Source organism: Acomys russatus, chromosome 5, assembly GCF_903995435.1.
Source record: "Acomys russatus chromosome 5, mAcoRus1.1, whole genome shotgun sequence".
In the NCBI taxonomy this organism is placed as follows: domain Eukaryota; kingdom Metazoa; phylum Chordata; class Mammalia; order Rodentia; family Muridae; genus Acomys; species Acomys russatus.
The window spans coordinates 24,095,498-24,120,834 of record NC_067141.1 but is presented as its reverse complement, the minus strand read 5'-3'; the positions used below and the strand labels follow the sequence as shown (position 1 = coordinate 24,120,834).

At 48.3% G+C, this 25,337-nt stretch overlaps 1 protein-coding gene across 1 annotated transcript; it reads right to left on the bottom strand.

Annotated features, from left to right (window-relative positions):
- Nucleotides 1–228: 228 nt before the first annotated feature.
- LOC127189771 (uncharacterized) lies at nucleotides 229–25,337 on the bottom strand. Its single transcript, XM_051146880.1, has 8 exons — nucleotides 25,196–25,337; nucleotides 22,500–22,628; nucleotides 15,460–15,570; nucleotides 13,858–13,942; nucleotides 6,749–6,910; nucleotides 4,463–4,651; nucleotides 2,293–2,474; nucleotides 229–372 (listed from the first exon to the last, which is right to left on the bottom strand). Exons 1-8 carry the CDS (start codon nucleotides 25,313–25,315, stop codon nucleotides 229–231), a joined length of 1,122 nt encoding a protein of 373 aa, XP_051002837.1. The 5' UTR covers nucleotides 25,316–25,337.

Here is a 25,337-nt window from a genome sequence, read left to right as displayed (position 1 = left end):
CTGAGTTATCCTGACCAATAAACAGAAAGAACCAACACTGCTGCACTGAAATGGTACAGGAGCCGCCAAGACACCAGGCAGAGTCAAGCTTGTTGCACATTTTTACTGTCCTCCGGAGAAAGGGGGTCTTGGTGTGAGCTCATTCTAACTGTGGTCTGCTAGGTAACGCTGAGGCTCAGCCTGGGCATCGTGATGTTGGTCCAGGCAATGGAACCCGAAAGCCACGGGTCAGAGGTTTCTTCTACACATGACAGAAGAGCCAGTTTCCCTATACTCATGGCTTGTGACCCACATGTCCTTGAACATAGGAAGAGAACACAAGATGGAGGCACCTACCCAGGCACCGTACTTGGCATATGGAGAGGCAGCCACCTGGAGGGAGGAGGAGACACACATCAAAACACCACTCTGGGCTCATTAGATGGCTGGTTAGAAAACACATCTGCCCCAAGTTTGACAATTTTAGTTCTGTTCCCAGGACACACACAGTAATCCTTCAAGTGGTCCTCTGACCTCCATACATGTGCTGTAACATGCGTGCACATGCACAAACACACACACACATATACAATACACACATACACATGCACGTGTTCTTGCAAAATATATAAGGATTAAAAAAAGTAAAACTTTGTTCTTGGGGCTGGTGAGATGGCTCAGTGGATACAGATCCAGCCCACCGAGCCTATCCCCACCAAAGCCTGGGACCCACCTACTAGACAAAAGAAAAATGGCTCCCACGAGTTATCAACTAACCTCAATACACACACTCAGACACAAAAAGACAAGTGCGACTTAAATCTTTCTTTTTGTTTAAAAAGTACTCCTTTGGTGGCTGGAAAGAGGGATCCGTGGTTAAAAGTATGTGTTGCTTTTATAGAGGACCTGGATCAGTTCCCAGCACCCACATGGCAACTTACAACTGTCTGTAACTCCAGTTCCAGGGGACCCGATGCTCTTTTCTGGACTCCATGGGCCCTGTGTGCATTTGGTGCACATACATACATGCAAGAAAACATTCATGCACATATAATAAAAATAAACATGTTTAGCCGGCATGGTGGTACAAGCCTTTAATCCCAGCACTCAGGAGGCAGAGTTAGGCAGATTACTGTGAGTTCAGGACCAGCCTGGTCTACAAAGTGAGTAAAGGACAGCCAAGGGTACACAGAAAAACTCTGTCTCGAAAAACCAAAACAAACAAACAAACATGTTTAAAAGATATTTATCGAAAATTTTTATTTTATTATTTTATTATGATTATTTTGTTTTTCAAGACAGGGTTTCTCTGTGTAGCATTGGCTGTCCTGGACTCATTTTGTAGACCAGGCTGGCCTTGAACTCACAGCAATCTGCCTGCCTCTGCCTCCAGAGTGCTGGGACTAAAGGCATGCACCACCATGCCAGGCTCTGAAATTTTTTAAATGCTCTGAATGGGATGCACAATGTCCACCCCTGGAAGGACTTCTTTTTTTTTTTTTTTTTTTGGCATTATCTCTCCCCAGTGGAAAAGATAACTTTTTAATTGAGAGGTGTGGAAGCCTTGGCAGCCCATACTTGGCATCCCAGAAGAGGGATCCCTGGAGGCAGAGGCCGGAGGATCTAGAACAGGCTGGTCTACACAGCAAGTCCCAGGCCAGCCGGGGCTATACAGCGACATCTGCTTCAGAAGCAAATTCGGGAGACAGTCTCAGGCATGAGGAACTAAGTTCTGATCTTCAGAACCCATGTCCTAAGCTGGACATGTCCTCCGTACCCACGTGCATTCATGTAAAGTACACATGAATTCATGTAAAGTACAAAAGGAGCCTACATGCTCATCCTGACCATCCCCATAGCTCAGAGTCCCTGATGCCTCCTTCTGAGCAGAGGTTCTCTGCATTCAGTACCCCAGGCCTGCCACCACCCACACTGCAGACTGCAGTCCCTTCCCATCTGCCATGCCTCCTGCACCAGTTTAGCTTGTGGTATACACACACACACACACACACACACACACACACACACACACACACACACACACATGTGCGCACACATACACACACATATACACGTGCACGCGCGCACACACACACTCACGCATGCACGCACACTCGAGCTCACTTAAATGCCAGGGCCTTCTTTCTGTCACTTTTCCTTATTGGTGCATCCTCAAATGGAAAGAACAATGCCTAGAGCCTTAGCCATTCTAGAACTACCCACTACAGGTCAACCCCTGAAGGCCCCTGGTGTGAAGGCCCCTGGTGTGAAGGCCCCTGGTGTGAAGGCCCCTGGTGAGGCTAGGCCCAATACCTTCACACTGATGTCTGGAGAGACCAGCTTTGCTATCTCTCTCTGCAGCCGGAATCGTAGGCCTGACAAGGCCCCAGTGCCCCCAGACAGCGTGATATGGCTGAAGAGAGTCTTCCAGTAGGAGTGTTCGCACGACATGATGCTCTGCTGGGCTTGCATGTGGATCCCGGGGTTGTTTCTTCCTGGGGGGGGGGGGGGAGGCATGCACAAGAGGGCTTTGAGATCAGAGGCTCCCCCATTTTTAGTATTTAGGAGAGGGATACCTCTCAGATTCTGGGTGGACCCAAGTGCCACGAGGAGCCGCCTCATGGACTTCAAATGGGTCACGAGCCTGACCTGCCAACACCATTGCTGACAGAAATTGGCCTCCTATGCCTCACACAAGGCTGGCAGCACCTGTATGGCACTGTCCCAACTCAGTAAGCCTTGGAAAGTGTCAGTAAATAACATAACAGCTTGCACTTGCCACTTGTTGCATAAGCAAGCGACAGGCAGCAGCCTTGAATGGTGGGTGTATCACGTAGCTATAGCTCTTGCCGTGTCTGGGGGGGGTGCATGCCAATCAGCACCCCTCTCTCCTGACAGAGGGTGACCCTAGGCTAAGGGCTAAAGAACCAATACAATGGAGTGCCTAGGGTGTGCCTGGCAGAGGAGTATGCCAACACGAGGAGCCTAGGGCTGCATTCCTCCCTGGCATCCTCCCGGCCTCTGGAGGTGCTGTAATGATTCCTCCACACTGGTATGTACTGTGCCTTCAAGTCTGCACGCTCTACCATGCTTACAACCTCACATCTTGAGAAACTGAGGCAGGTGGATTGCCACAAGTTTAAGACAAGCCTAGGCTACATTACGAGTTCCAGACTAGCCTGGGCTACAGAGCAAGAACCTGTCTCAAGAACAGAAGCAGAGAAAGAGTGCATGTTTTGTGCTGTGGAATACAGAGCTAAGCCCTGCTACGCCATAGCGTGCGCCCTGTGGGGAGTGGCGCAAATGGCTCTAAGGCTTTTATCTTAGGAAATGGTGGCTTTCTGTGACTTCCTGTAAGATTTTTCTTTTCCTTTTCCATGGGGATTTCACAGTCCATCATTTTCCTGTTTGTTAAAACAATGACTCGTGTGATCATCCTCCTGCTTCTGCGTCCCCATGCGCATCTGGCTGACCTATCACTGCTCCAGAGAGGAGGTGATTCTGAGAGTTAATACTGTCAGCCTGAAGGGTCTAGAATCGCCATGCAGACAAGTCTCTGGGCATGGCTGAGGGAGTTCCTAGATTGGGTTAGCTAAGAGGGAAGACCCATTCTAAGTGTGGACAGCACCAGTCCATGAACTGGGGTCCTGGGTGTAATATAAAGGAGAAAGTGAGCTGAACACTGGCCTCTGTTCTTTCTACTTCCTGCCCAGTGTGACTAGCTGCCTTGTGCTCCTGATAGATGGTAACCGTGAACTATGAGTCAAGATTCTTTTCTTAAGTTGCTTTTGCCAGGCGGTTTTTTTTTTTTTTTTTTAACAGCAATGAGAAAACCAACTAAGACAGTAGTCAACCCAGCACTTATTAAAAACCCTCTGCTTCTCAAGTGCTGGGATTAAAGGCATGTGTGCCACCACTTGGGAGACAGAAGTAGGCGAACTCTGAGTTTGAGGCCAGCCTGGTCTACAGAGTGAGTGCCAGGACACCAGGGCTACACAAAGAAACTCTGTATAATAATAATAATAATAATAATAATAATAATAATAATAATAATAATAATAATAATAATAATAATAATAATAATAATAATAATAATAATAATAATAATAGTAATAATAAACAACTCTCTGGCCACTCAGGTGCTTAAAGCTCTCACAAACTTTTGTTTCTTGTGCTTCTGCCTCAGCTGTCTTCATTGTCTCATTTTAAAGCATCCTGTGTAGTGACAGAGTTATAAATAGCACGCTAGGGAAGAGAGCGGTGCTCTTTTGTCCTCTATCCCATCTGCAATTGGGCTAAGACTTTTGGAGAGAAGTCAAAGGGTCAGCAAAGTGACAGGCATAGGCATATGAGTGAGCGGCAGCCAGTACCAGGAGAACTTTAGAGCAGGATGCCCTGCCACCACCCTCCCTACACTGCTTCTGATGGCGTTCTATGCTGAGCGTCTGTCTGTTGGAACAATGTACCCCGATCCTGGACTCACCAAGGAGGCTGGTATTGAAGAGCCCCTCTGAGCACATGAAAGCCTCCTGTCCTAGGTTGACCTCCTTGCCATCTGGCAGCTGGAATTTCTTCTGGTATGAGGGTACCGTGGTTTTTGACATCTCCATGTCGTACTCCAGTGCCACAAAGCAGTGTTTCTCTTTCAGGTCTCGGATGTACTCACGGTCAGCTGCAAGGCAAGGGAGGCCAAGAAGCAGGGCCATGGAGGGTGCTACTCACGGGAGTGCGTATAGGGAGGTGGCCCACTCCTGGGCAGCCATCATGGCCCTGCAGCCCCTTCACCAGGGCCTTGGACAGGCTATGGGCCAGACTTTAGAAGGGCAGGGACCACAAGGAAACAGCCCCCTCTCCACAAGAGGCACCAAGCTGGGTCTCTTCAGCACTGCCTAAGTATGCCAAGGCCAAGAAAATCCACTTCACATACATTAACTGAGCATTCTGGAACCACCGCTCCCCACCCCCACCCCTGCTCCCAGTTCTCTGAAACCCAAATATGCCCTTTGATTAGGCTTTTAGGTTTTATCCGCTGTTGTCATGGAGCTTTGAAAACAGATGAGCTGCTCACCTGGAGACCCCATCTGCACTTCAGCCTGCAGACTGCCAGCTGCTACTTTCACATGAGTCACCCTCCTCCCTCCCCTCATCCACCCCCTCCTCCTCCAACTCTTCCCTCCCTGCCTCATCCTCCAACTCTTCCTCCTTCCCCTTTTCTTTCCCCTCCTCTTCTTCTTGTTCTTCCTCCCCCTCTCCCCTCTTCTTTTTACTCTAATTGCCCATTCCTCCGCTCCTTCTCCTCCCTCTATCTTTTTCTGAAATAGGGTCTTGTGTAGCCCAGGCTGCTCTCCCACACACTTTTAGGGGAAGATGTCCTTGAACCCCTAATCCTCTGCCTCTACCTCCAAGTGCCGTGATTACGGTATGTGCTGCGGCTCCTGGCCTAATCTGACTTCCTTGTCCATGCCTCTTCCATCCTTCTTCCAAAGCCTGGAGGCTCTTCTGTTCCTTCCCTCCACTTCTCTGTCCCTGGCTTCAGGGACTTTGCTGTATCCTAATGCTTTTCCCTGGCTTGGATATTGGTGAGACAATTCTAGGTTACATCCTACCTCTGCGATTCACTTGAGTTTAGGCAAATTATTATTCTGTGGAACTAGGGGAAGCCAGCCTGGAGCAAGAGTGAGGCCGAGGTAAGTCCAAACCCCAGAAATCTCATCCTGAGATCATCAGGAGTAGGACTGCGCCCTGACTCTGCCCTGGGCATGCATGTCCCCACACACCCTGCACCCTACACCCTGCACCCTAACACTTGCCTAGGTAGCCAAATTAAACTTCCTCTCCCCTTATAAGGTCATGTTGGGCAGCACCTGGAATTCCTCCTTATGCAAATGAGGCATCCCCAGTACCCTGGCCCCAGCCAATATGTAAACTCACCCTGAAAGCCCCTAGCCACCCCTTAAGGGTTTAAGTAGCCCCTCCCCTATTAAAAGAGCTGCCTCACTGAAGCCTGCTTCCCTAGAGTTTGTTCTCCTGGTGTTCACAGCCACCTGAGGTCTCTTCTGCTCCAACCATACCGTCTCACCTCCCTTACCTCTCTCAGGATCCAACTGGGGATCCCAATCCTGAATGGCATTATTTTTTTTTTTTTTTCATTTTACCTTTTTGTGTTTTTTCTTTTTGTTGTCGTTGTTGTTGTTGTTGTCATTATCCCTTTTAAACTTCCATTTCCTTCATCTCCAAGGATGAACATAATCAACATTTGGGAGGGTGCTGGGAGAGCAGATGAATGGTGCACACACCCTTCGAAGAGTGGGCAGCCAAGAACATGCAAGGACTCTGGCCTGACCATCCTTCTAACTGACTCTATCCTTTAGGGCTCCAGGGCTCAACCTTTGACTCCTTGTCTACGACCAGAAAGACCAGTGGCTTATTGGAAGTGAGTGTTGTGTGTATTGTAGAATCTAGTCCAGGAAGAAAGCACAAGAGGGGACAAGCATTACCCTGTCTAAACCCTTAGTCCAAAACCCAAGGCCCTTGATGCTTATGGGGTACTGGTCAACTCTCCTCTGCAACAGAATAATCATGCACATCCTCATAGGCAAGCTCCAAGCCAAGAGGAGACCCTGCCTCAAAAGAAGTGGACAGTGTTCTTGAGGGTGACACCTGAGGTTGTCCTTCAGTCTCCGAGTGCACCTACACACACATGCACTGAAAGTGAAGAATGCGATACACACAGCCCATCTTTAAGTGTCTGCGGATAGTTGTTTCCTACCTACGCCCACTAATGAGTTCCCATTGTCTGACAGAAGTTTCAGGAGGTACAGAGTCAGGTCTTGGCCAGCTATGTCCAGCTTGGTGGTTGACAGTGGCAAAGGATAGCCATTAATGATGGGCACGAAGTATGTCATCCCTTCTCCAGATTCAATAGTTGCTCCTGCATAAGAGAACATTTTGTCATTACGATGTGGTATACATCTATAGGAAGGGATGGTGGAGGAGAAATAACAAGGGAAGGAAGAAGGGCCAAGGAGCCAGTGTCTTCCCAAAGGACTTGAACTAGATTGAAAGCTGACCACCACTTTTGGATCAAGATAAGCCTGTAGGCTTTCTTGCTAAATCAAACATGCAAGTTTGCCCGAAGGAAGTGTTGCCTGTTCTTGGGTAGATACTGGGACCCTCTGGGAGGTGCCCTGTATTAAGAAGGTCTGAACACCATGGCACAGATGTATGCTTTAGTTAGCAAGGTCCCGGGTGTGCTAGTTCAGAGACAGTGTGACATGCTAAGGGGTGCGTGCATGGTAAGGGGCCTGCTGCACATTTCAATTAAGCAAAGTTAAGTCCATGGGACCTCCCCTTTCAGCTGTGAAAGGGGACAGAGAGTTGGCCACCTGCAACAGCTGAAAATGACAGAGTCTATTCCCAAGACACTGGCCATCATGCACCCATACACTATGGTCCTTCGGAGATGGGAAAAGAACAACACTAGGCCACTTTCACTCATGGCCACAGACACAAAACTCTAAAGTGAAATTTTGGCAAATCAATTTCAATAATATGGACTTTAAAAGAATTAAATAGCCTTTGTTCTCTAGTTTAAAATTAATATTAATTCATCATCTTAAAGAAAAGGAAAGAATTCATACATTTGCAGCAATAAATACATGTTATAGCTTCATTTCTGTTGCTGTGAACCGTGACAGAAGCAACTTAGGAGAAAAAGTGGTTTGTCTCAGCTTACAATTCCAGGCTATAGACCATCATATGGGGGAGGTAAGGCAGGAGCTTCAAACAGCTAGCATATCCACAGTCAAAAGCAAAGAGAAAGGAATGCATGCATGCCCACTCGCTCGCTTGCTTGTGCTCAGTTCCATTTCCCCCCTCATCCAGTTCTGGACACCCTGCCTAGGGAATGGCACCACCTCCAGTGGGCTGGGTCATTCCACATCAATTAACTTAATTAAGACAATCCGCTGACATGCCCACTGGCAAACGTAACGTGGACAATCCCTCATTGAGACGCTTTTCCCAGATGAGTCTAGGTTGTAGCAAATGGTCAAATCTAACATCACTATGCATAAATTGCATTTTTGACAAAATCCAATATCTAGTCCTGGTTAAAAGAAGAAATTCTCGCTGAACTTAAATTAGTGAAGAAAATATGAAACCCACAGCTTAACCCTGTAAGGCTGAATGTTCTTGCTCTAAAACTGGGGGGAGAGGGAGACAAGGATTGGTAACCTCATTGACTCCACTCAGAACAGCAAGTCACAGGCAGTCAGTTAAAAGGACTGAAACAATTAAAAATAGACAAACAAAGCAAAAAACAAAAAAACAAAAAACAAAAAACACCTGGCTTGGAAATAAGGAAGTAAATGTTATTTGTCAAAACACATAAAACACATTTGCCATGGATGAACCAGATGGTGTAGGCAGGTTAAAGCATTTGCCACCAAACATCATGACCTGAGTTCAATTTCTGGAACTTACATAAGGAGAGAATCAACTCCCAAAAGTTGTCCTCTAGCCCTCACACATACATCGTGGTGCGCGCGCACACACACACACACACACACACACACACACACACACACTAGATTAATTAATGTAGCTTAAAATGTTTAAGAACATATTTTTGCCAGGCAGCGGAGACGCACACCTTTAATCCCAGCACTTGGGAGGCAGAGGCAGATGGACCTCTGAGTTCGAGGCCAGCCCGGTCTACAGAGTAAGATCCAGGACAGCCAGAGCTACATGGATTAAACCCTGTCTGGAAACAAACAAACAAACAAACAAACAAATAATAGTATATATTTATCAAGTAATATATCTTACAAAAAATCTACAAAAATGAGTTTAAATTAGAGTGTCAGGGTACAATGCCAAGAACCAACTGCTATCTGTGCAATAGCAACGAGCAACCAGAAATCACGAGATGATGAAGCTGGCCAGAGCCTGCGGCACATGCATGAAGATCTGAGTTTATATCCCCAGTGTCCATGTAAATGCTTAGGGTGGGGACACATGTCTGTAACCCTAGCTCTGGGTGGTTGCGGCTCGGGGAGAGACAAGTTGGCCCCTGGAATAAATTAGCCAGCCAGTCTGGTCAATCAGTTGGTTCTACTCTAGGCTCAGTGAACCAAGATACTGTGTTTTAAAAATAAATACATAAATAAAGCAAAAAGTTACTGAGGAAGACTTTGATATCAACTACTATCCTTCACATGCACATGTAGAGTACACAGACACACATGCCTGCACACAGACATATAAGCAAGAGAAACATGCATGCACACACATACACATGCACACACATTCGCTTTCCATCCTTGTGACAATTGCTGGAGAGAAATCATTTAAGAGGAGGGAGGACTTTTGGCTGGTGGTCTATGCAGCTGGCCCCATGTAAGAGGCTGAGCACTGTGGCAGGAATATGAACTAGAGCGGACAGACTCATAAACGGCAGACAAAAACCAAAGGGAACAAAGGCAGACAGATCTATAGGGGATTCCTGTACCCTACTCCCTCCATGCAGAGTCTGCTTTCAGCTCCCATTGCCTCCCGCCCTGTGGGATTGGCCCTCCATTAGGAGTCAGAGGCCTGAGGATCCAATCAGTGCTCAAGCCCCATCAGCTGGCAGCCCCACAATACCTCAAGCCTGCTGGGGATGGTTCACACCCAAACCATAGCAAATAATGCTACTTTTAACAGCATCAGGACATGTGAGACACTTAGCGATACCTTTGGTGACAGACAGACACGGTCTGGACACTGTAAGTCCCATCACAATGCTAGATGGGACCCAGAAACCTCTCAGACATGCCACAGTCCATGGTTTCAAGACTAGATGCCTTTAAGATTCCGGCTCTTGGGGCTGGAAAGATGGCTCAGAGGTTAAGAGCACCATCTGGTCTTCCAAAGGTCCTAAGTTCAGTTCCCAGCAACCACATGGCGGCTCACAACCATCTGTGAGATCTGGTGCCCCTCTTCTGGTGTGCAGATGTACATTGTACAAATAATAAATAAATAAATCTTAAAAATAAATAAATAAATAGATTCTGGCTGTTAGGCCGGGCATGGCAGCGCATGCCTTTAATTCTAGCAGTGAGGAGGCAGAGACAGGCAGATTGCTGTGAGTTCAAGGCCAGCTTGGTCTACAAAGTGAGTCAGATTCTGGCTCTTTCAAAATTGACCATGCTTTCAACACAGCCGCAAGCAGAACCCAAAGGGGTGTGGCATTGAGGGTTTTTGTAGAGGTGTGGCATTGAGGGTTTTTTTGTAGGGCTGTGGCAATGAGGAGTTTTGTTTGGTTGGTTTTTGCTTTCTTTTGTCTTCAGAAACTGACAATCTGACTCAAAACCCCATTCAGGAATGCCTAAGACCTAGGCGAGCCCTAAGATATCAAAATCAGGAATCCAGAGGGTAGGACAAACTTCACCTCAGTTAAAGACTCAGAATGAGCCTCGGTATCAAGACCATGTGATAGCCACTTAGAATCAGAAAGAAAAAGAAAAAAAACGCAGGGCATGGTGGTGCACGCCTTTAATCCCAGCACTCGGGAGGCAGAGGCAGGTGGATCACTGTGAGTTCAAGGCCAGCCTGGTCTATAAAGTGAGTCCAGGATGGCCAAGGCTACACAGAGAAACCCTGTCTCGAAACCCCCCCCCCCAAAAAAAAGAAAAAGAAAAAAAGATTGCTGGAACAGGGCAGTGAGAAGTCAGCTGGCACATACATGAGAAACTCATCTTCAAAAAGCATGCAAGGACTTTTCAAGAAGGAAAAGGAAGCTTGTCTCTTTTTTTTAGTTTACAAAATGTGATTGATTGATTTTATGTTTAATAATGGCACAAAAAAACAGGTTTCTGAGACAGTTCTATACTGGTTGGTTTGGTCATGTTGTCCATTTCCCACTTCCTCTTGCCCTCTTGTCACTGTCTCTGGTCCCAATAGGCCTCTTCTATTTTCTATCTTTTTTTTTTTTTTTTTTTTTTGTTTTTATGTGTATGGTGTGTGGTATGTATGTGTGTGTGTGTGTGTGTGTGTGTGTGTGTGTACCACATGCCGGCATGGTGCCTTTCCTTATAGGCCAGAAGAGGGACTTAGATCCTATGGCACTGGAGTTATACATGGTAGTAAGCTTCCATGATGGTGCCGGGAATTGAACCCAGGTCCTTTGGCAGAGCAACCTGTGTGGAGATGTCTCAACAGCTAAGAGGGATCTTTTCAATAAACACCACAGGAGCAGCAACACGTGTGTTTTGTTCCTCTCTTCTATGATACGTGAAAGATCCATTCAAAATGGACCATAGAGCCGAATAGTAAACTAAAAACCTATAAATGTCTAGAAGCGAGCAGAAGGCCTTTGGGCCTAGAAAATGATTTTTGGGTGTGGCATCAGACATGAAAATATTAAGAAGTGGGACTCTGTAGAAATTAAAACCTATTCTTGAAGAGACAGTGGGAAGAGAAGCGGAACCTGGGTGGGAGCACAGCTCTGGGCAGTGTGTGGCTGGTAAAAGACGTGTGAGCAGGACTGGAAAGAGAGCTGTCGAAATACACAGGTGAACTCTTTACAATCTGATACAAACAAAAAACAAACAAACAAAAAAACCAAAACAAAAACCCTGAGAGCCACTCTGCCACTGAAGTAGACACGGATGGCCAGCCAACTCAAGAGGGTATGGCCAGTGTCCTTGGGGAGTATAAACTAAAAGCAGGAGGAGACACTGCTATGAGAATGGCCACAGTAAGATTGGCCATCCCAGCCGGGTGGTGGTGGCACATGCCTTTAATCCCAGCACTCAGGAGGCAGAGGCAGGTGGATCGCTGTGAGTTCAAGGCCAGCCTGGTCTACAGCCACACAGAGAAACCCTGTCTCAAAAAAAAAAAAAAAAAAGATTGGCCATCCCAAGAGCTGGCAGTCACAGTTGGGGTAGTTAGTATTGTCAACTGGACAGGACTTGCAATCAGGTAGAACACAAGCCTTCGGCCCCTGTGACAAAGCTTCCAAGTTGGCTTAATGGAGAGGGAGGACCCACCCTGAGTGCTGGCGGTGCCACCCCATGGGCTGGGGTCCTGGTCTGAATACAAAGAAGAAAGCGAGCTGAGCACCAGTGCACACCTCTGTCTGCGATGTGGCCAGCTGCCCTATGCTCCTACTACAATGCCTTCCCTACCGTGAGGGACAGTGGCTTTAAACTGTGAGCCACCATGCCTTCCTTCCTTAAGCTGCTCTGTCAGGCGTTTTGCCATGGCAGAAGAAGAGTAAGATGGCGGAGCTGCAGAAGAACCATGGAGGACCAGTGCTGTTCCACAGGCTACGGGAAGAGACTTGCAAGTGTTTATAGCAGCTTTATCATAACCCTCCGAACCGGAAACACCCACCTCCAAACAGCCATCCACAGATAAGCAGACAAAAGCCTGGCACACTCCTGACAGGGAACCACACTGCCATGGCTCAGCAAGAAGAGGAAGTGAGCTATTGATGCCAGTGACAGAACCTCCACAGAGTGAACAGAGTGAAAATATGAGTGATGACCACATGCTGGCTGCACAGTTCCAGTCACAAAGTCTAGAAAACACAATGAGCGGGAGGGGCGAACGGTACAGTGGCATCCTTGGGTATGACTGGGGTGGTTCCATGAGCATCCCCACGTGTCAGAGCTCATTAATGCTGATAATTTCATTCATTGACACTTTAGTAAATGTGTTAAGGAAACAACAACAGCAACAAAAAATGAGTCCAGCAAATGGCTGCATTCTGGGAGCATTCTGTGTCACCAGGAGAAAGAAGGGAAGGAGTCAGAATAAAAGCCAGGTGTGTGGAAGAAGTAATTCATTATGGTCCTCTTTCAGTATACGGTGTGTTTAGAGCTCCAGAGGGCCTCAGATAAGGAAGCACTAAGCCCCGTCTTCCCCAGATAGCACCTGACAACTGAGATAGATAGATAGATAGATAGATAGATAGATAGATAGATAGATAGATAGATATAGATATATATTGATATTGATATATTTAGCTTATCTTAGGTTGAAAAGTTATAGACTGCCAGGAAACTGAGACTGAGTATATCTGGAAAGGGAATCCAAGGATGGGGTGTTGAGGCCAGGGACTATGGTAGAATATGGGGAAGATTTTAACTCTGGAAAACCAGCTTATGGGAAACAGAGGGCTCTGCGATCTGGGCCCATAAAAACCACAGTTTGGAGGCTAGGACAGCTGAGAGTCTTTACTGTTCCACCTCTAACTCCAAACTCTAACTCTTAACTCACAAACGCTTCTAACTCCAGTGCCTGGTTTCTGGTTTCTGAGGCCACTGAGCACACACACACACACACACACACACACACACACACACACACACACACACACACACGACAGAGAGAGAGAGAGAGACAGACAGACAGACAGACAGACTTAAAATCATTCTTTAAAAAAGACACAATTTTATGCCAAATTATCACACGACCTATTTTGCATTTTGCCCCACTGTTCACTACTCTTAAGTCTCCAGAGCTCTTACTTATGAAGCAAAGATCACAGTGAGGCTTGAAGAGTGACCTTTGCTTTGTTTTTTTTGTTTTTTTTTGTTTTTTAATGAACATTTGTATGCATGTGTGTTCACTCACGTGCCTGCAAATATATGGGGGTCAGAGGACAATCCTCAGGAGTCAGTTCTCTCCTTCCACCATGTGAGTCTCGGGGATTGAACTTGTGTCACTAGGCTTGGCATCAAGCTCCTTTACCCACTGACCCATCTTGCCAGCCCCCTCCTATCTCTTATTTTTCAGGGAGAGGCTGCACACTATGGTGAGTGTCTCCAGCCCCAAGAACTAGACAGCCCGGGTGTCTGGGAAGGACGGGAATCCCACATGGCCACTCACCAGAGGTTCTGCCAGCAGCGTATAGGGAGAGGACCCCTTGATTAGCCATGTACAGGGCGGGGACGTTGAAGGTTTCAAACAGGATCTGGGGAGGAAGGTTGGCATGCTGGCTAGCCAGGTGGTGCACACTGCCCCAGTGCTCATGAGCGCATCTTGCAGCAAGCAGGCTGTGGGTCCAGGGAGACTAAGCTCAGGGTGGGCAGCACCCATCTCCAGATGGCTCTGCTCTTAAGTGGTTGTCCCAGTTTCATTCTGTGGCTGGGCGAAAACACTTTGACCAAAGCAGCTTAGAGGAGAAAATGGTTTATTTGGTAAACACTTGCTGGTCACGGTTCATCACCAAGGGAAGTCCATGATAAGCCATGCGTCAGGGCAGAAGCCATGAAGGAACAGTGCCTACTGCCTTACTCAAAGCCTCATGCCTCAAGCTAGCTTTCTTATACAACCCAGGACCATGAGCGGGAATGATGACCACTCCACAGACACCTTGCAACGGTTGTACAAAAGATCACTACCGGTCACTTTTATGCCTGAAAGTGTGGCCCCGGAAACGGCTGCTTGAAACTCTTTGTAGGGTCCCCTTTGCTGTGAGTAGATCTGTAAGTATCTATCTAGACAAGTGATACTGAGTCGGAAGATGAGGAGGGCAGATGGCTTGTCCGAGGAGGAGGAGGAGAAGCCAAGAGGGGAAAACCCCACCCATGGGAGCCAATCAGCTGCTTTTCTGCTCTGGGACTAGATTTGAACCCTCATCTCTCCCTGTCTTTGTTCTGCTGGGCTCTGCGGGACAGCAGCACCAGCAGCCTCCAGCCAGTGGAAGCTGAGGTCAGCTACTCAGCCTCTGCCCTCACAGGTTCTTCTTGGTTCACACACTCTTGCTCCATTGTCTGCTACAGCTGAGGAGTGGCACGGGCAGCTGGGCTGGGGCAGTGTCGTCCCTTTCTTATCCCACCCTAGTTTGCAGAAACCCTGGTAGACATTGGATGCCCTGGGGGTGTAGCCAGCCATTCCCAGTCCTCAGGAGAGCCAGCTGTGGCCATGTCCCGTGATCTGACTGCCGACACCTGGGGTCGGGGTGGGGGTGGGGTTGTCAGAGGCTGCTTTGCCAGGAGCTCACACCTGCACTGTGATGGGCAGAACTGCTGTTTCCAGGTGTAGGCGGCCTCTGAGATGTTCAGAATCATGCCTTAGCCCTGGACCTGCGTATGGGGGGGGGGGGGGGGGGGAGGGCGGTCTACTCACTGCAGGAGATGCCCCTGAGCTCCAGGGGTGCTAGCCAGATGGGGCAGCTCGGCCTGCCACCTGCTTAATTCAATTGCCTGATTGCCTGTGGCATCCTTAGAAGAAGCTGAGCCTTGGGATGAAAACTGACAGCTGGGAAGCGGGGCAGCTTCCTGCAGCCACTGCACCAAGCCCCACTGCCGCCTAAGGAGGACTCTGTCGTCTGTGCTCTGGCAGGAGCACTCTCACACTGAGGTCCACCACCAACTCCATCATGGCTGGAAAGACCAGGATGAGGCCCAAAGCCAAGACAGAGAACTTTTGAGTCAGGACAGGTCAGCAGCGTCCCTTCCAGCCTCAAGGAACTCCAGGCCCCATTACCTGAGTCATTTTTGTCTTAACTTCCTTGCTGTTTAACGGTGGCTCTGTTATCATTATGGGGTGCTGATCGGGGGCAATGTGGAGGATATGGTAGAAAGAGTGATGCCAAATCTGCAGGAGAGAGGACAGCAGGTGAGCTGTTTTCTGTGCAATGACTTGCTGACTATTATCTATCACCCATCTATTGATCTATGTGTGAGATACATCTATTAGCTACCTAAATCATCTGTCTTCTGTTTACCATCTATTCTACACACACACACACACACACACACACACACACACACAAGTTATATATATATATATATATATATATAAAATCATCTACCACCTATCTACACCTGCCACCTATATGTTCATCTCATTACCTATTTACCATCTATTATCTGTATGTCTGTTTTCTCTTGTCTATCCTGCATCTGTCTTTGTGTCAGTGTCCATCATCTATCTATCAACCTAACATCTATCTGTTATCTATCATGTATCAGTTAATGCTCAAACCTGGGACAAACGGCTGAAGTGTCTATTTAACATATCAAAGTGGACCTGGCTGCCAGGTTCTCCCAGCATCCCTCAGTCCCTACCTGTTACAGGTATGGCTGGCATACCCCAACCTCCACCCTAAACTTCAGCCCAGGGGCTGGGCTGCCCTTCCCCCAGCTGCCTTTCTCTATATAATCCAGCCATTTTGGTCACCTGGCTCTTTCATATGTCCTTTAATGTTCTGCTCTCTTAGTCTGGCTTTCCCCCTCTCCCCTCCTCCTCTCTCCTCACATGGCCCAGGTCAGTAGGGCGATGTCCACTCATCAGAAGCAGATGCCCCTGCTTCTAGCTATGCGCCACTTTTATCTACAGTAAACCTCCTTCACCATACACTGAGCAACCATATTCTTCCTTTTTTACTTTTTTTTTCCATTCACTATCTACCTATCTATCAGCTATAACTTATCTTTCAGTTATCCATTACCTATTATCTATCACCTATCAATCACCTACCTATCTAACATAATCGATCTCTGCCTGTCATTTATTACCTAGCTATTACGTATTCCTCCATCCATCTGAGAAATGAGTACAGTTGAGCCCCAGATTTGCAGATTCTACATCCAAAGATTTAGCCAACCAAGAATGAAACATGTTTGGGGGGGAAATGGGGTGCTCAGTTGGTAGAATGTTTCTCTAGCATGCACAAAGCCCTAGGTTCCATCCCCAGCACTGCATAAGCCAGACATAGCAATGCACACCTGAGATCCCAAAACTCAAGAGGTGAAGGTAGGAGAGTCAAAAACTCAAGGCCATCTTAAACTACATAGCAAGTTGGAGGCCAACCTGGGCTACATGAGACCCTGTCTCAAAAAAAAAAAAAAAGAAAGAAAGAAAGAAAGAAAGAAAGTTGTGCCTGCAGGGAACATATGCAGACTTCCTTGTTGCTGCTCTGTATTCCTTGTCACTGCTCCTTAAGCAATTCAGTACCCAACAATTAGTATGGTGGTAACACCGAGGTTTGCTAGCCTATTTAGAGATGACATGGAGCACACGAAAGGACTTGGCTGGCACCCTGCAAATACAGCAAGTACAGCCATTACGCATGCCACTCCATGGATCTGGCTTGTCTGAAGAGTCCCTGGACCAAACCCCATAATTCCAAAGAATGAGTGAATTGTAAATAGCCCCTCTGGTTCACTGTCTAGGAAAGATGAGCATGATCCAGCCTCTGATGATATGTCAGGCCTGAAGTTATGGGATGGCGCTGGCAGGGGTTATCTGTCTAAAGGATCTCTAGGGTCTGATGGGTGACAGATACATGCACCAAAATTCAGGAGTGAGTGGAAACTCAGGTGGTTTGGGTGTCATAGAGAGCGCCCAGCAATAATGGAAGTTTGACATAGTATGTGCCTATGCAAGGCCACCAAGGTGACCTTAGTGAGCCTCCGCCTTCATCTTTCAAATGGAAGAGACCACCCACCAGCTCAAGAAGTGTGGGCCTCAGGTAACAGGGTTGCCAGGGAAGCTGGCTGTTCCTTCCTGTTGTAATGTACTGGCTCTGAGCCTTCATCCTCACTAGACTGGTGGAGCTTGCTTGTAAAAGTCTGTCTGGACAAGCCTGTGCACTGCTGACACTCCCTCCCAGGAGAGGATGGGCAGGGCCACTAGATTCTCACCTGAGCATTCAGCCACTCCTCCCAGACACTTATACAACACTCTATTCTGATTGCATGTAGCCTTGAAGTTTCTGGAGGGTCTAAATAAGCTAAGGTGGCTAGGGGGACAGCTCCATCCATGCAGCCATGGGTGTAACGGCTGTCTTTGCTTGTCAACTTGACTATATCTGGAATTAACTAAAACCCCAAAATAACTGGGCACAACTCTGAGCGATTTTTGCTTAGTTGGATCATTTGAAATGGGAAGCTCCACTGCTGTTCCAGATCTTTTGAGGTGGGACGACACCCCTCTATTCTGGGCCACACTTTCTTCTGGCCACCTATATAAAGGACCCGGAAGAAGGAAGCTCTTGCTCTGGCCTAACTCTCTCGCTCGTGCCCTCACTATCAAGTCTATTCCTTCACAGGCGTTAGAGCCTACACCTTCTGGACTCTGCTATACTCTGAAGACCAGCTGAGACATCCAGCCTCATGGACTGAACAACTATTGGGTTCTTGGGACTTCCGTTCATAGGCAGCCATTATTGGATTAGCTGGACCACAGCCTGTAAGTCATTCTAATAAATTCCCTTTCTATATAGAGATTCAGTCATTAAGTTCTGTCACCCTAAAGAACGCTGATTAATACAATGGGGAAGCCATTGTCCATGCTGATTGAAGACATTCCAGTGTATTTGTTTTGCGGTTTCCTATGCTCCTTTCGTGACCTCTTCCCTTGTGTTGTATAAGTCGGACCAGTAAACTCATTTGTTCCACCAGGGCAAACAAGCCTTAGAACCTTGAGAGTGGGCTGGTGTTCACATTTAGGTTGGAGATCTGAGATGGAGGTGTCACCAACGAGTCCTGTGGAGGCCTGTCTCTTTGATTTGCAGATGGTGTCTTTTCTGTCTTTCTCACATGGTCATCCTCTATAGATCTATGTCCTGATCTCCTCTTCTTAGGAGTCACATGAATTAGGATCCACTGTAGAAGGCTCATTTAATTTGATTACCATTTTGCTTTTTTTTTTGTTGTTGGTGGTGGTGGTGGTGTGGTTTTTTGAGACAAGGCCTAGTAGTCTAGGCTGGCCTTGAACTCCTGACTCTCCTGCTTCTGCCACCCTAGAGCTGGGATGGCAAGTGAGTACCTCCACACAGCTCAGCTTTAAAGGCACTGTATTGGACTGGATAATTCAGTGATTAAGAGAGGACCAGGACTGAATCCCCAGTAGCCACATGGTAGCTCACAAGTCTGAAACTCCATTTCCAGAGAATCTGACACCCTCTTCTGGTCTCCACAGTCATCGAGCATGCAGGGGTACACATTCAGACAGGCAGACAAAACAGTCATATACATTAAACAAATAGATGTTTAAAAAAAAATAAGCCCTGTACTGGCTAGTTTTATGTCAACACAAGTTAGAATCATCAAAAGAGAGAACCTCAATTGAGAATTGATTGAGAAAATGTCTGCATAAGATCCAGCTGTAGGCAAACCTGTAGGGCATTCTCTTAATTAGTGATTGATAAGGGGAGGGCCCAGCCCATTGCCTGTGGGCCTTCCCTGGGCTGATGGTTCTGAGTTCTACAAGAAAGCAGGCTGAGCAAGTGCTGTGGAGCAAGCCAGGAAGCAGCGCCCTTCCGTGGCCTCTGCATCCACTCCTGCCTCCGGGTTCCTGCCCTGCCTGAGTTGCTGCTCTTACTGCTTTTCATAATGAATTGTTATGTGGAACTGTGAGTGAAATAAACCCTTTCCTCTCCAACTTGCTTGTGGTTGTGGTGTTTCATGACAGCAGTAGTAATCCTAAGACAAGCCCTGTCTCCAAAACATTCCAAGAGAGTAAGGCTTGTAATTCCAGTATACAAACTTTGGGGACATATTGTAGCCTATGCTACCTGTGGCAGGCAGTACTTAGCACACAGTAGGTTCACAACAAACAGTCCTGGTTATCCTGTGTGATGCTCCTGCCTGCCCTGTTGAGGGATTGGCCCACAGCATTCTGGGAGAGCAGCTAGGGACAGATCCATGGTTAAAGACGAGTGGAGGGCCCAGGAACCCAAATGGTGTCTGAGAAGCCACAGAGGCCAGGCAAGCTTATGCTTTGATACACAGACACTAACAGCCTCAAACAGGGGAGTGACTGAGGTGCTGTGGTGGGGGTGAGTAAGGGACAAGATAGCAGAAAGAGGATGGCCCCTCAGAGATGCTGGCATGCGGGTGGATGTTTGAACCAAACATCCAAAGGCTTAGGAAGAGAGAGGAACAATGCCACAAAGGCTCTGGCAGGTAGTTTGAGCCACCAAAAACAAAAAACAAAGCAACAACAACAACAAACCCACCACCACCCCCTACACATGGGCGTGCGCACACACCACACACACACACACACACACACACACACACACACACACAGAATGGGCTGCTGGTGACATAGGGACAAAGGCGTGGGATCAAGACCTGCCCAGCATGCTGTGTGCAGAGACCACTCCTTGCTGTAAGGACAACAGCACCTGTCAGTAGCACAGCACTGGCCCATCCTTGGAAGCTACCTGATTAGACTTTGCTACATAAAATGAGACCAGTATCGCAAGTTCCTTAGGAATGCTGGCTTTTCTCTAGCTGACAGAAATCCTTCGACAGTCCAGCTTGAACTCACTTCTAGACATACGGAGGGCCTGAGAGACCTGACAAGCGCCAGACAGGGCCATGCCATCAGAGGCAGGACACATCTGCAACGGTCCCCTCGTGCACCATCTCCTGCGATGCCTGAAGGTGCATGAAGCCACAGCATGGTGGCTGCCTTCACCAGGCCAGGAGGACGTGATCTAGCCAGGAAACCGGTTCCCATTCTGCCAAAGGGACTCTGGCAGAAGGGACGCAGTTCTCTGTCAGCATGTACCTATACACTTCAAAGCCTCCACGCTAGCACCCTGATCCTTCTCATCTCCCAAGGCTTGCCCCACCCGGATAACTGTTGGTTCTCTATAATACAGCAAGGCTTTCCCCCTGCTCCTCCCTCTGCTATCTCTTGCTACATCACTCTCTCCACCACCCATCCTCCTCTCTTCAAGATTGCCCTGGCCATGTCCAGTCTGCTTCTCTTTCTCTCTACTCTGGATTCTTCCAGATCTCCCTGTGTATTCTGTCCACAGTTAAAACCTTCCCTTTCACCATACCATGGGACAGCCATTTTGGTGGTTTCTTAACTCTGTCCGCTAACATACAGTGCCTCCTGCTTTTTCAGGACCCAAGCTGTGCCCGGATTCCTGATGCAGAGAAACTGCAAGGGTGGAACCGGGAGTCATTGCTCAAAGCCTCTGGGCTTTAGACTGATCGGTGAAGCTGTGTCAGTGCATTGCTGTATCTGAATTATGGTACCTAAAATTCCTATGTGGAAGCCCTAGGACCTCAGAGCGTCACCATCCCCTACACCAGGTGTTATTGGTGACACTGGGAGAACTGTCACCTTCTGTGACCTGTGTCACCTGAGTAACCTAGCTCGGGTACTACACTGATAAGAGGGCAATTCTGAACCAAACACACCCTGGGGGGGGGGGGGTGCTGTGGAGATGAAGATGGAAGTAATGCTCTACAAGTGAAGGAGCCCCCCAAAATTGTCAGCAAGCCTTCCAGAAACCAGGGAGCAGCCTGAGGCAAGCTTTCCCTCATAGCCCTCATCAACAGTCCTGTATGAACATTGTTGAAATATTATTAATATTTAATATTGATTAATCATTTTAGTAAATCAGCAGTTACTCCTTAGCCAGCTTTATACCCAAATAACTACACAAAGAGACTAGGATCTATTTAATTAGCCTGGAGCACAGTGCTGCGCAATAATTACTCCATCCTAAACCTCCAAGCTAGTATAGTCTCCTCCCATTCTGATTTCCCACATTATACTTACTTTTTTACTCCTATCCTAGGTCCAGTACATCTCTCCTGGTGTTTCCCCAGTCCTCTCCATGTGGATTCCCTCCTGTCCTTCCTCACTTCCTCCTCCCCTCTCTGGACCAGGATGTCCCACCCTATACTCTGTATTGCTCAGCATTGGCTAGTTGGCTTTTATTGGCAATACAGAGAACAAATGGTGGTATGTTTACACAAACTTGAGACAGGAGATATTTAGAATAAATACTATAATGAAGGCTGAAGAGACGGCTCAGAGGTTAAGGGCATTGACTGCTCTTCCAGAGGTCCTGAGTTCAATTCCCAAAAACCACAAGGTGGTTTGCAACCATCTATAGTGTGATCTCATGCCCTCTTCTAGCCTGCAGGGGTACCAGCAGGCAGAATACTGTATACATAATAAATAAATAAATCTTTGGTGGTGGGGGGAAACACCACAATGAAATGTCTGTATTGAAACCAGATGGGGTAGAGAAATCAGCATTTGAATGAACAAGGGTAAACTGTACACAGTCTGTGAGAACATTATGCCTTGAGCTTGAGGGCTATGAGACAACAGATGTCTGAGGCTTATACCTGCCATGTTGTGAGGCTTCACTACAGCTGCCTCAAGTGCTTAGATCATAAGTGACATGCCCTCAAGTGCAGGTGTCGCAGATGGCTGGTCAGACCTGTGTGTTACTTTTCTATGAGCCTAAGAATTTCTTATCCTTCATTCCCTCCCAGCCACGATGGCGTAGGAACAATCATATCATCTTATAGACCTAGAATCTGAGGGTCCCAGAGGCCATGCCACATGTCCTGGTGGCGTGGGCAGTAAGCCGAGGAGGCAGGACTGCAACTAAGTTCTCCTGACTTGGCTACCTGAGGCTGTGCCTATGGAGGGAGTGAGAGCTACCACAGAGCTAGGTGCCAACAGCAGGTCCCTACCTCAGTGCCAAGGCAGTGGCTGGGGAGTGACTGGCCCCTCCCCCAGCGGCTGTAGCTCACCTTCTCCACATTGTCCCAGTTGGTGATGGCTCCCCGAGAGATGGGGTAGTGCAGGTTCTGCTGTACTAGATTGTTCTGGGCCTCAGCTCCAATGAACCAGTCTTCTTCTTCCAATCCCACTAGCAGGTTCTGAAAAACACAGGCAGGACAGGACCACCCACCCCTGAGAGTGGTAGGCTGGGGCTGGGCCCACCGTACCTGGCTCTCATCTGTAGCCATGAGGCAGTGCCATGAGGCTGCTGGAAGCTGGTATCGATCACCAACCTGGACATGGAGGAGGCTCTCCAACCCCCACACACTTTCAGCAGTGATTACTGACAAAGGAGGGCATTGCCTTCAAGGTCCTGGGCTGGTGAGGGTCACTGTGAGGACCCTCATACTGCAGGTGTAGAAACTGAGGCCAGCAGAGGATAGCCATTGGATAGAAGGCATGGAGGCACCTCCTGCACGCTTGTTTGGGAAGAAGACTTGCTGGGAAAAGGGCCTGCAGCATGAGCTGACTCCTGGGCTTCAGAAAGATGATCATAGCTACTTTCAAGGTAGATTGAATTTTCCATGTTGTCAGAGGGGCCTGGGCATCTACCTTAGTCCACCAAAAACATAAGCATTAGGATCAGAGCTGTGACGATTAAGCAGGAAACCTGCCTGGATGAATGAGAAGGGTCAGGGAGCCCAGCATGGACAAAGACTGAAGAGCCATCAGGCTATGCCCACATCTGAGCCAGAGCACAGGAAAGAAGGAAACAGGGGAGGTAGACTTTCTAAAGGCTGGCTCGGGGAGGCCATGGAGGAACCCCTAAGTCACACTCACTCATCAGAGGAGTTCAGGATCTCCAGGATAAGCTCATGTTTATGCGAGACGGGAGCGACCTGCAGGGGGAAGTAGCAGAACAGGAAAGGGGGACAAGGGGGTTGGGGGAACAGGAGTAAACGTGCCAGGACAGTCAGAGAGCTGGGCAATGTTGCAAAGCTGGGATGCTACAACGCTGCATGGGCACACAATGCCATCTGTTATAATGCAGCTATGTGGTGGTACCATGCTGCAGTACTGCGCTGGTGTATGGTACAATGGTATACCTTGTTACTGTGGAGAAGTACAGTGATGCTGTAAGGCTGCATGGGTGCACAATGTCATGGTGCAGCCATGCAGCTGTGTGACAGTAGCAAGCTGCAGTGTTGCAGTGCTAGGGTAGAGCATGGCACATGGAGCACGGCACAATGTTGCCTTGCAGCAGTTCAGCATCATAGTGATACTGCAGGGTGACAGTAGTACCACACCGTAGGCACACTGCAACAGGACAGTAGGTTTTCCAGCTAGGTCTGTGCTCGAGGCAGCCACAACCCAGCTGCACAGAGAGCTTGGTGGCCTCAGCCATCTTGTCCCTTCTACAACTTTGACCTTGGTCTGAGAACCATCAGCCAATACTTCAGGTAAACTGTTCACCTCCCCAAGCTCCCATACCCTTCTCTGTCAAGAGGAGCAATTCCCTCTGTGCCCAGTGGACCCTTTGCACTGCTGGGAACATGCGGTCTCACACAGACTGAAAGGCCAGGGGGACATGCTGTGCCTCCTTTGACACTTTTCAGAGTGTGGTTGTTGTGAGTGTGAGAATCAGATGTAATTACCCAGACCCTGCTGCTCTCACACAGCCCTCTACCAGCCCTGGGTAGAGATCAGGGTCATAGGGCCAGAGTTCAGCTGAGTCTCATGGCTGAAGAAAGAAATGAAAGAAACAGGACTCTCCTGCACACAGGAGCCACGCCTGCTGCTCAGGGCTGGGGTGAGCCTAACAGGGAAAATGGTTGGTGGAAGACAAGCCTGAAACAGGGGGAGGAGTCAGGCCACTAGAAGATCTGCTTATGGCCTCCATGGCCAGTGGGACTTTCCCCATGTTTCATCCCACATAACAGAGCCATGAGCACCGCTGGCCCTCACTCTGCTCTTTGAACGATGCTTCTGATTGGCCATGGTTCTGCCTTCAGGGGTTCTGTGAACCCACATTCTGAAAACATCTGCCATGACTTTCTCTTCTCTCTCTCTCTCTCTCTCTCTCTCTCTCTCTCTCTCTCTCTCTCTCTCTCTCTCTCTTTCTCTCTCTCTCTCTGTACATGTGTACATGGTTTATATTTCATGCTACATTAGGTCTGAGAAAGTAGAGTCTATGAAGGCTCAAGACTCTCCAGGGTCCCAGGCAGCCACTGGGGTTCTCTGGTCACACCCACAAATGAGAGGCCCAAACTGTACTGTTAATGTGTACTTCCCCTGCCCCTGGGGCTATGAGATGGCTTCAGGTACAAACCATATTAAGACGTTACTCTACAGAGGAAGCTGGTGGCTATCAGAGTGACAGAGAAGGAGGGGGCCACTACCTGTGGGGAGGGGTGTTGCCACTCAGGCTCAGAGGAGGGGGTCCCTGAAGTGGGAGGAGAAGGTTGCCAGTGGTTCCCAGTTGGGACCCAAGAGATATTGCTAGAGGGGAGCAGTAGGAGAGAGCAAGGGAAGCAGGAAGTTGTGGAAGAGCCTGCAAGTAGGATGGGAGCTGTTTGCTCATGCCCTCTAGTCTGTCCCTAAGACCACCTCCTTGAGCCATCTGACAGGAAGCAGTCAGTACGGAAGGCAGGGGTTGAGAACCATGACAACCACAGCAGCCAGAGCTGCACACGAGGTTGGAGGGTGAAAACAGGGCATCACTCACATTATGTCTCGCTTTCCCGAGGACGGTAGGGAAGACAGCCATAGGGGCCTCACTTCCGGCAAAGCCCACCTTGCTGAAGCCAGAACCATAGTCACAGATGAGGGGTGTATGGTCTGTCATGCTGTGGTGACCTGGACACACC